Source organism: Diadema antillarum, unplaced genomic scaffold, assembly GCF_040938485.1.
Source record: "Diadema antillarum isolate AM-2024a unplaced genomic scaffold, OU_Dant_1.0 seq00000170_RagTag, whole genome shotgun sequence".
Lineage (NCBI taxonomy): Eukaryota > Metazoa > Echinodermata > Echinoidea > Diadematoida > Diadematidae > Diadema > Diadema antillarum.
Genome location: NW_027271239.1, coordinates 1,120,665 through 1,133,082, shown reverse-complemented (window position 1 = coordinate 1,133,082; position 12,418 = coordinate 1,120,665). Strand labels below are relative to the sequence as shown.

The window sequence follows — 12,418 nt, the reverse complement described above, 5'->3', positions numbered from 1 at the left end:
TTTTCATTGAGCATTGCCATGGAAATGGCTCTAGAGGCCACACCCATTGTTAAAAACAACAACAGCAACAACACAAGTGGATCCTAATTACTGGTTGTGAGACCTATTCTGAAAACGTCACTTCAAATTGTCTCCAAAGGGGGGCCGGGTTGGGGGGGGGGGGGGGTACGGGTCTACACTGGCCCATGGACTACTGGTACCACAACATCTGTCTTATCCCCTTCACTGTCTTTTTTTCCTTCCCTTGTGCCTGTCGCCATCCCCCCACTTCCTACACACACATACACACACACACAAACAATTGCATTTTATCACCAACTTGTTTAGTTTTACAACACAGACCTCCCCAAAAAATCACAAAGCTTGCCCTGAGGCTTTAAAACTGGGGCTTGCAAGACATGGCAACAAATAATGCATGCAAAATGCATTCAGGGAAGTGAAATGCATCCAGTATTCATAGGTAGATCAAAGAGTGGTAGTAGTTCTTTGGGTAGATGTACATGTAGATGAAACAACTTGTTACTACACTAGGTCCCAACTGGAGGGAAAATGTCCATACCTTTTAATACACCAGCACACTGGCCTACTATATTTAGACTACTTGTGCGTTCATACAAGAAGCAAACTGTAAAATACAGATGTGATCGAGATACTTGCCTGAATCAAACAAGAAGTGTCTTACATAGACTTTGGGGGAATGAGATAAAGCACACATAACTTTTCTCCTGGAAGATATTTACATGGCCTTGTACAATGTACTGCTAGACATCCATGTGCAGCTTGAGAAACGCACATCAACATGATACACAGGCCTGAAAAACATCACTAAACTTTGCCCTCTCCCTTTGAATAATGTTCAGGCGACTTCATGTAAGCCTCTCTTTCTTCATCATATAGTGTCACTGCTTTCACTGTGTGACATCAACAGCCGACTCTGGTCACAGAGATCCCAAAGAGAACAAATCACACGCATTCAGGTGCCAAGTACTACTATATATGGCATGTACAAATCTATTGAATGATCAATTCACAGAGTGTTTTACATATAGATTTTATACATACGGTATACATTCAAATGCTTTATCTTTAGACTAATGTCTTTTTAACATCTGAAGATAAAACCATAGATGACTTGTTGCTGCACTTGCTTTGAGTTCTATTTCACAAATTGTGATACTGTAATTATGATATACTACGGAATGTGGCAAATACCTTGTAAGTACAGTAGTTTTACGATTGCAATACACTAGTATTTGACACTCAACATTTCAATTGAGATCACATCAACATACATTGCGTAGTTACAAAAAAAAAAAAACACAACACACCACACGATTGCAGTAAAACAGAAAATACCAATTGAAATCAAAATGGAAATAGTGTTGTGTTAAATTCATTAACGTTGCATGGAGATCACTGTATCCATTGTTTGAAGGACCAGGTTTGCAAGTTTGGACAAAAAAGTTGAAAACTGAAACTATATGCTGGTTTCCATGAGCACCACACCAAAACCAGCCTTTTGGATATCTCATAGATTTCTGAGATCCAGGTTGGTGAGTGGAAACCTGCTGGCTTCATCAGCGGGCAGAAGAAATTCTCAGCAAATCTTACACCATCTGTCACTTTCTCTTTCCTTGGGTCTTCACTGGTAGGACATGATGGCCCGAATTCACGAAGGTGGTACAAATGAAACCATGGTTTAAACCATGGACAAAAACCATGGAGCGCCAAGTGTCGCACGGAATATTTCGTTACGAAATTGGTCATTTCGTCGACAAAATGACCGTTTCGTTAACGAAATCATCATTTCGTGGACGAAATGTTCATTTAGTTACAAAATGTTGTCATTTTGTTACAAATTAATAATTTCATCAAGGAAATGACTGATTTCGTAACGAAATATTCCATGCGACACTTGGCGCTCCATGGTTTTTGTCCATGGTTTAAACCATGGTTTCATTTGTACCACCTTCGTGAATTCGGGCAAATCTGTCTTGGCAGAGGAGCAGCGGTGTCCCCCTTTGTTGGATTTGTGCAGCACTCGCGCCATAAACTGAGAAGGCACTGCTAGGTCCACTACTTTAAACTCTATAATCTTTGCTCTTTAGAATAGATCTCATGAAGCGAATGAGAAGTGAATGCGTGCATCAAACAACAACAACATTAGGAGACTTGTGCGACTTTAACACCATCAACCCAATCATATAAAACTTTACCTACGCAATAAGATAGAGCAATGTGGAAGGGCGCAATCTTGTTTATGGAAACTGAACTGAAACGAAATCATGGATATGTGATTCTTTTTGTTCAGGTTCAAAAACAGACATGTACAAACACATCAGCACTGTTGAGCAAACTACAGCAATGCAGTAAAGTACCACACAAGCCCGCCAGTGAGGAGACACTGCGACTGCATCCACCATCTATTAAGTCCCCCGAGTTTGCGTCATGCATTGAATTCTGAGTGCTTGAAACCGCCAGTTTAGCTTCAGATCTCGGGCACTGAGTGAGTTGTATCCGTTGCAGGCGTCGTATCGTCTGCTCTCGGGCGTCTCAATCCAAGGTCTCCATAGAAGCAACGTTGGGGTCGTACATGGTGACGGAGGCTATGTGGTTATTAGGCATCACCTGTAGGCAGGGACAACAAAACTACAATCAACCCCCTTGTGTACCACATTATTTCCTGTCCATAGGTATGTAGTTTTATGTGAAATTTGTGCACATTTGACTCATTGGCAGAGAAAGGGTTGAAGGTAAAACTTAGTTGTCAGAAGGGCTCAAACTTTCATCTTCCAACATTTTGACTTTGCTTGCAAAACATTGAAAGTGTATACCACGAAACTTGACTGGTTGACACAATTTGCCGGGATGATATGTTGTTGTGGAGTATTAGGCGGTCAAGAAATTTAATAATTCTGAATGAACACATATGATTTTATTCCTGAGGAACCCTCCCCCATTCAGTAGTAGGTGGATAGAAGTTAATGATGATCGATCACACTCTAGCTATCGCATCTCCCAACAAGCTGCATGAGATTCACTCTGGGGCGGAAGACTGATGGATACTGCTACAGCCTGATTTGTCAATTATCGATAATCAATTATAAAACATTACGTAGCAACCACGATCTGATATGTTCTCAGATTGCAATACTCTTGCCATACATTTTTGGCAAATATTTTCATTTTGGTGTTACCCAGTTGAAATCATATTATCACAGCATTATTTCACACATTTCTTATGCATGCATATACATGTAAATTTTACAGCAAAAGTTGACAATTTCTGCACGTGTACTGACACTACTGTAAAATGAGGAATGTTAGCGTGCATTTAAAATTAAAAATTTGCAAGCGGCAACATTCACGAAATTAAAATGCACACGAAAGTTCTTGCCTACACAATATGCATTGGATGCCAGTGGCAAGTCGCGAAAATTTCATGCTACGAGAAAAGCCGTTGGCTCAAATTTGTGGAATTTTCATGACGCGAATATATCGTGTTTTACAGTTTGTTTTATCTTTAATATAATTATTTTACCTGACTAAAGATTTGCAACCATACTAACAGCCAAATGCAATCATCAATGACAACAATGACATGCCCATGTAAAATGAAGGCAAAAAGATGACTGAACAGGAGGAAGTGTTGTGTAACTCACTTCAAATATGAGGTTGAGGACACCGTAGCAAAAGGTGGAGCCAAAGGGGTTGGTGGTATTCATGGCCGACGCCCTATTCAGCACCACTGGCTTCTGGGATGCACGTATCAACCTGTGGTTCACGGAGTCCCACTGCAAACAAAGAACACTGAGGTTAATTCTTCACTGAATTTGTCTTGGGTTTATTTCAAGCTTCCATTCAGGAAATTGCTTCATATTCTTTCTGAAATAATCACAGGAAACAAACTAACATACACGAAGGATCATGATTTATCATCATCATCATTAGACTTATCATAACTTGTATAACTCATAGACGCTACTTTCTACATGACTGTTTTCAATGAAGATATCTTTTGGTTCTATCCGAGTCTTTTATGAAAGACTTCCTCCACTGCACATGAAAGAACTCTCTCCTCCTCCAAATGTTAAAATCCTGTACTCAGAGAAGCTGCATCACAACTCTTTGAGTATGCTGGCTATGTCCAGTATTTCTAAATGCTTGTTAAATGATCTATTCGCCTGGCTTGTCCAACATCCATAGAACCATGTAAAAATTGCTTTGTGAGACAACCTTGCTTCCTACATCCTCAACCCAGTGCAATCATAAATACATCATTAAACATCTCACTTGCAGCATTTATACTCTACTCTTCCCTGTCAATGAGAAATCCCAGTGATGATGGAAATGGAAGCAACTCCTCACAATGAAGGCTTCATATGTTTGGAATGCTCAAACTAATGAGGATGACAACCCACCTTGGTGAAGGTGGTGATGGAGAGAGGCTGGTCGTATCCGTCCTCCTCCCTGTTGAACCGTGTGTTGGGCAGGAGGATCTCAAAGTTGCACCGATGGTATCTGGAAGCAGTACGCAGTGTTGTGAGATGTTTAAAAATGGTAGAATCAACAACATTACATCACACCACGACCACCATCACTGCGACCATCATCACAACATGATCATGGTCATCATTGTCATCATCCTCATCATTACCATCATCATCACCATCATCACCATCATCACCATCATCACCATCATCACCATCATTGCCATCATCATCATCATCACCATCATCATTGCCATCATCACCATCAGCATCATCATCAATATCCTCATCATCATTATTATCATCATCGTTATCATCACCAACATTATCTCAGCGTCAGCATCATCATCATCATCATCACCACCATCACCATCGTCATCATCATCACCACCATCATCATCGTCATCATCATCACCACCATCATCATCGTTATCACCACCATCATCATCATCATCATCACCATCATCACCATCATCATCATTATCGTCATCATTACCATCATCATCATTATCACCATCATCATTACCATCATTGCCATCATAATCATCATCAATATCATCATCATCACCATCACTCTCATTATCACCATCACCCTCATTATCACCACCACCGTCACTATTACATTACCATTATCATCACCGGCACAATCATCACTGTTTTTATCATCACCACCACCATCATCACCACCATAATGACTGCTAGTTCTCATCAAACATGCAATCAACATGATAATTACTCAGAGATAATTATCCGAATGCTAATTACTTGATAGAGGTATGTCAACTCACAATCAAAGGATATGTCACAGTAAGCGCTGACAAATATTAAAGAAAATCATTATCATGCATCTCCAGTAACCTGCCCTAGTATATCAGATCACAAGTGTTGTATCTGGAAATTATCTGACAGCTTAAACTAATATCAATGATACTCACATGTTAAAGTTGTAATGCCCTGGGTAGTTTGCATGTAGAATGAACTTCTTCACACAGTGGGTGGATGCATCAAATAAGATATCCTGGTGGAATGAAAGATGCATAGAAACCTTCAGCTGCTATGCACCTACGTGGATAGCTCACAATTTCTCGTAAAACAGAAGATCTTATGATGCAAATGATATGGTATGAGAAGTGTAATACAGAATGATGCACATTGATATAATTACAGTGTATACATTTTGCTTGAAGACAGGCTGTAGTCTTTTTCTTTTTGCACATACTCAATGTCATCATAATCCTCCTTAGATTGAAAACAAATAATTTGATAAGGTTTACTTCACACTTGATACATTTTAATGATACGAAAGCTCACAGCACTTAAAATGAAAAAGGACATGAAAGAATCCATGAGAATTCATGAAAAGAAAGCACATCCAAATATATGCTGGAAATCAAGTAATTATGAAATTATTGGAAAAACAAAAATCATCCATTTAACACATCCTCACAAATTCCATGGATGCAAGCAGCCCTAATGAAAAGAGCTTTCTCTCATGAGGTTCCCACTGGAGACTACCACAAAGTTTGTGACATTCTGGTCAATGAAATGACATGCACCTACCACACCAACGGTGAAGTAGTTGTAGAAGTAATCAGAAGTACGAGGCTGGTCTTTGTGGAAGGACCTGGAATGGATCCTCATCTGCATCACAGGACAGAATCCAGCCACGGTTTGAAGAGAAGAAAAAAAGAAAAATGTTTCCTGATCTGTAAGCTTTAGGAAAATCTGCACTCTTCAAAATGACAAGCCTTACAGAACCAATTGCAAATTGGGAATGTTTCCCTTCTCTGTTTACTGAGATTTATTGTTTGAAAATGGGAAACAAATTTACACTTTCAAAACTGCTCATGACAGCTTGATTTCACTGCCTGCTATATCACTGACTCTGAGACTTATGTACATTTTAGGATCTTGAGCTTATGTTTTGAGGTGACAAGGTGTGCCCAAGTGTTGTGATGGCAGGTACAGTAAGATGTCCATTGTGAAATCATGCCTTGATGTAGATGAGAATATCTGCATGTCATTCCTCACAAAATGCCTCCCTAAATTAAAAACTAATGCAAATACATTGTAGCTTCCACTGACAAGTATCTCAAACTCAGCTAACAACAACGTCCTTCCTGTAAATCAACAAATAATACAAGCATAATCCCAAGGAAGGATGAGTGAGTTAACATACGAAATTCGGAAATCAACTCATATCATATGGCTTCAGAGGCTATCTCGGCAACCATTCATACACATGTAGTTTCAAATCAATTTAGGCCAACGGTAGTCTTTCCCTCTCAGTCTCTCACCTTGTCCTCCGACTTGAAGAAAATCTTGTTTGGCGCCCCCAGGCTGCCCATGACATCTTGGCACGAGTCGCCAAAGGTCACCGTCCTCACCACGGCCTGACGCTTGGCATCAGGCGAACGACTCTGACCGGACGCTGATCACAAGAAACATGAACGGTAGCGTTCGATACAATTAAAAACTGACCGGTTGGTAATTCGTGAAGTATGAGGAACGTACAGCAGGGGAGCAGACAGTAATAAGATTGGGTTCAGTCCAAAGGCGAGAAGGGCTGTGCTGCACTGTGCATGCTGAAGGTTTGGGGAAGATGCCACAAACATGGTAACCATGGAATACTCAAGGTGAACATATATATGCTTTCTCAAAGTATTTTGACTTATAAATATATTAAATGCACAAATACCGACTTCTGTTGACAGGATTACACAGAATGATCTCACTTCAGGGTCTGAAATACTTTTCACAAGAGGTTAGATAAAGTTCACACTTGCAATGAATATGCTTCTGATAGAACATTATGATTTTTTTCCACAAATGCCAGTACAACTGTACTGATCTATTGAATTTCAATGAATGATGCTACTCCATTGTGGCAAATCACTGGTTCACTCCTTGTCTCTACAGTTGTAAAAATGGGACATGTCACACTTAAGAAATGGCACTGCACAAATATACTAAGATTGATGGTCTACATATAACTAAAGAAACACTTTTATGCACTTTCATTCCAATTACGAAATATATGAAAGGGCAGAGGGTCAGATATCTATCTCTCTCTCTTTCTAATACCATAGATATATATATAATGGTCTACATACTGGTATACAGTGGTCCAAGATTGGTCAGAATGCAATCACATGACTGATGCAGCGAAGATCGAAATTGCTATTTTGTGAGCAGTGAAGTCGAGTCAGGTGATGTAATTTCAGACTTTGACTGGCTGCAGACAGTGCTAAAATTGAATGATGTGTATTTATGTACACCATAAACCCTTACGATACGACATTTATATTGTCTCGTCATTTGTTGTAATATAATACTTGACAGTGTCCCTTTGGAGTTATATTTTCCTTGCGAGACAATATTTTCCATAAGTGCTCCGTGCCAATGATTGGTAACCTGTGCCCTGTTCTTACCATCAACAAGCAGATGAAACGTTAGTCCCATCGGCACGCCATCTTGCTCAATGGTCTCCACATTCTCGCAAAAGACGTTGCCACAGAAACAGCTGCTGGGAATTGGTGGGGCCCTGCATCCACAAAAGGAGATGAAACAAAAGGCGCGGTCAGACCGGCAAAAGATCGAGAAGTTTAAGATCGCCATCTTTAAGATCTCGAAGTTTTGCCAGTGTGACCGCAAACTTCCCGCAAAACTTCCCGCGAAACTTCTCGATCTGTTTGCGGGCAGTGCCTCCGAAGCGCGAGGCTATTGTCATGTACAGATGTGCATTGTTACGTCACAATCCCTAGCCGTCGGACGGCGCACTCTTGCTTGCGCGCGTACCAATGGCCCAAACTTCGCGATCTTAAACTTCTCGATCTTTTGCCAGTCTGACCGCGCCTAATGTGTATCCTCTGCCGACTTGATCCATCCAGTTAGCATACATACTAAAGATAGCTTTGCAACTCTACCACACCTTACTAAAGATAAAATCTTTTTAGTCCTTTGGGATATATGTGACATGAAGGTAACATATCAATGAAACTCTAGCTTATAATGCCCCCACCCCACAATAGAACTGAAAAAATATCAATATATGTGTATGTCACACTGATGACATCCAAGAAATATTCACATTATAATACTTAATATTCAAATTCTTATATTAATAATGTATCTAAAGTCTTAATGTTATATGCAAAAGTTGTCAAACACACCAGGACCTCATGCAGAAAAGTTCCCTTTCTTCCTTCAAATACTGCTCTCATATCTGGTACATGGAATATGTGCATCTGCAAAAAAATATCATGTTGCCAAAGGGAAATTCCCCCACGTCACACAAAGGACAACTCTTGGGATACAATTTGTGTACGTCTGAAAACATTTGCACATTTAAAAGTAACAAAATTTGTATTAGAAACAACCTTACAATCAAAGTTAAAGAGAGAGCCAGGCAGAGATCAGCTGCTCATAAACTAAAACCATGGCTAAACAACAACAACAACAACAACAGCAGCAACAACAACAACAGCAGCAGCAGCAGCAGCAGCAGCAACAACAGCAACAACAGCAGCAGCAACAACAGCAGCAGCAACAACAACAGCAGCAACACAACAGCAGCAACAACAATAACAGCAGCAGCAACAACAGCAGCAACAGCAGTAGCAGCAGCAACAACAACAGCAGCAGCAGCAACAGCAGCAGCAACAACAACAACAGCAGCAGCAACAGCAACAACAACAGCAGCAGCAACAACAACAGCAGCAACAACAACAGCAGCAGCAGCAACAGCAGCAGCAACAACAACAGCAGCAACAGCAGCAACAACAACAGCAGCAACAGCAGCAGCAACAACAACAACAGCAGCAGCAACAGCAACAACAACAGCAGCAGCAGCAACAACAACAGCAGCAACAACAACAGCAGCAGCAGCAACAGCAGCAGCAACAACAACAGCAGCAACAGCAGCAACAACAACAGCAGCAACAGCAGCAACAACAACAGCCCTCCTTACTTTGATTCCGTGGGATGACTGCCACCGTAGATGTAGATCTTGCTGACTTGGACTGACGTCTTGCTCGGCAGCGGTATGGAGCCTAGCCCGTGCACACTGGGTGGCTGCGGTAAAAAGAGCGGATCTCATGAGGTTGAGAGGCAGACGGTCAGTAACACCAATATCATGGTGCAGTGCTTTCACCTTTTTGGTTGGAATGTGGTTAAGAAATCTCCATAAACAATGGTGGCAAAATATAGCAACACCAAGAAAGCGAAATAGTTAGGCACACACATTTTAATACAGCGAAAGCAGTAGATCAGTAACTGCCTGGTTGGAAATTTCAAGCAGTGTCAAATTTCTCAAGTTTTTCAAAAATTCCCTTGAAAAGGCCATGAACACTCTTTGTAGCAGTCAGCAGAGTCCAACCAGATTTTTTGTCATTCAGACTTAACAAGGAGATAAAACTTGCCATACATACAGCAAAGCATGAGATACCCATCACTTTTATACACAGCATATCAACAACTCTACTAGCATCATCATACATGTGATATCAAAGATTTGCTTTAATTTCAGCAAAAACTTGTTGGCACTGGAATTCATTAACCCAGTTTGCTCATTTCATTTCTTTTTGGACGAGTCTGCTGTGATTTCATCAAAACTTGGTGAGCTTTTCTTGACAAGGAAGGAGTGCTGATATTGACAGATCCAGTTTTGCTGTGTGGCGAATTTCTTTTTTTTTTTATTCAAATGATTTTATTTCCATATAAAGTAATACAAAACAGAATATACATAATGCTTACATGAGTACATAATATTTTAAGGAACTTTGAATAACATAAGTTTCAAACAAAACATGGATACAACATTATAATAATATCAACTTTTGTATTTCAGATAGATAAACAAGTAAGCAATACAATCTTATTTTGTAAATCTATATGGAAAAGAGGAATTCACAAGAGAAGCATAGCTTGTAAATTTTGTGAATAACTCTAGGAGATGAAAGCATCAAGGACTCCATCTCTCAGACCATAACAATGCATATTGAGCACCAGCTGCGGGTCTTCCCTTGCAGACCAGCTTTTGCTATAATTTCAGCAAAAATCATTTGGTCATGCTACAGCCTCCATATACCAAAACTGTAAAGTTCGGCAATTATTGCCATAATTGATGCCATTATTTTGAGAAATGGCAGTAACTGCTGATCATCAATAAGTCAGTGTTAACAAAGTTCTGCAAATATCCAAAGGACCACGTAATTTGGTGAAATTACAGCAAAATTTGGTCTGCAGTGAAAGACCTGCACCTTGAGCTCAACATGCAAATGTGATGGTCTGGAAAAATATGCTGATGATGCTACACCAAAAACTTGGTCTTTCAACATCAGCACTCCTTACCTCTTACAGGGTGTGTACAGTTCTGATTGAGGTGAGGATTTAGCTTTTAACGTTTTGCGAGATATTCAGAAACCACTCTATGAGACGTCAATGAGCATGCAATTCTAAGGGGTATCAAAAGTTTATTTGATGAAAATCGGTTTTGAAATGGCTGAGATATCCAAAAACAAGGTGAAACAAAGAGATCCTAATAAAAGGCGTGGCCTGTCGCCTTTTATTATTATCGCTTTTTTGGATATCTCAGCCATTTGAAAACCAATTTTCATCAAATAAACATTGAATTCTTCTTGAAATTACATGCTCTTTCATATTTCATAAGAGGTTTCTCATTATCTCACTTAGGAATGTTCAAAACGTGAATCCCCACCTCAACCAGTACTGTGCAGTCCCTTTAAAGTATCCTTCTAGAAAGGCTCATGAAGTTTTCAATGAATTACAGTAGATTCATGATCAGAGCAAAATGAAAATGAGCAAAACTGGATTCATGACTTTCAGTGCAATTACAGCAAAAGTGATATACCATGGTGAAAAAAGTACCATTTGAATTTTTTTTTTAAATTAAACACTGGTCAAGTGTTGGTATGATTAGCCATTTTGCTGAAATTACAGCAAAACTTGATGTATTATGGTGTAGCCAGTGGAGTTGCTGGTTATCTGTGGAAAAGCAAAGTTGATCTTGTGTTTTGAAGTAATTACAGACATTTTTTTCTTCTTGAACCAATTTTGACTGATGGAAAAAAAAGTCTTGTATGTTCTAACATGGAGATTCATGTCCTTTTCAATGGATTTTCTTCTTCTTTTTTTCAAACCTGGCAGTGCTTGAAATTCTCAGTTTCATCCAAGCACTATTTCACACATTTGAGTAAAGTGCTAATGACACAGGGAGGTTCAGCAAAAAGTGAAAGCCCACGTTACAACCACACATTGGAGATTCCTTACAAGCCGCGCCCTAGGGTTGCTATGTTTGGCACCATCCTATTCCAGCCCTCACCTCAAACTTGGCATCAGCTGGGATGGGGAACAGGAAAGAGAGCCCTCGGAAGTTGATGGTGAAGAGCTGCTGGGCTGCGTCATACACGGCCGGCTTGGTGGCACCAAAAGAACTGTCAATTTGCTCTATGGTGGGCAGCACCAGTGGGGAATTGAAGTGCTTGCCGCTAGAAGAGGGGGGAGGGGAACGATTTTGAGGGCCATTAGAGGAGAGCAAAGTGACAAACTTGCTATACAGAGAGGATGAAATATCACGGCTACTTAAGAGAAATTGCAAGATCAGCCACTGTCAGAGGGTGACCATTGTTTGTTTCTGATAAATAGTGGCAAATCAACTGTACACAGCAGTCTGGTCAGATTACATAACAGGTAGAATTTTTAGTGACCACTCTACGTAGTTGACTCATTACACAAAGATGGCTGCCACATCTCGTCTGCCTTCCGTCACTTTTCATTACTTATCTCTTGAGGTACACTATCGTGCAAAGTTCAAGTAAACCTCTTTCATTGTCCCAACCGAAAAAAGTAGCCAGCAAGCTTTTGGTACTGGTAGACTATTTTTTTTTTGTCACATCTTACGCAGAAAT

General features: G+C 40.1%; 1 protein-coding gene across 1 annotated transcript in view; it reads right to left on the bottom strand.

The window, feature by feature from the left end:
* Positions 1-2,043: 2,043 nt before the first annotated feature.
* LOC139728226 (acyloxyacyl hydrolase-like) overlaps positions 2,044-12,418 on the bottom strand; it is a 99,814-nt gene continuing 89,439 nt past the window's right edge. Inside the window, exons 24-32 of the mRNA XM_071639189.1 lie at positions 11,833-11,998; positions 9,460-9,563; positions 7,922-8,034; positions 6,788-6,921; positions 6,051-6,131; positions 5,426-5,508; positions 4,422-4,521; positions 3,663-3,794; positions 2,044-2,628 (exon numbers count right to left, since the gene is read on the bottom strand). Coding sequence (XP_071495290.1) covers positions 2,554-2,628; positions 3,663-3,794; positions 4,422-4,521; positions 5,426-5,508; positions 6,051-6,131; positions 6,788-6,921; positions 7,922-8,034; positions 9,460-9,563; positions 11,833-11,998 — 988 coding nt within the window. The 3' untranslated portion in view covers positions 2,044-2,553. The remainder of the gene's footprint in view (positions 2,629-3,662; positions 3,795-4,421; positions 4,522-5,425; positions 5,509-6,050; positions 6,132-6,787; positions 6,922-7,921; positions 8,035-9,459; positions 9,564-11,832; positions 11,999-12,418) is intronic.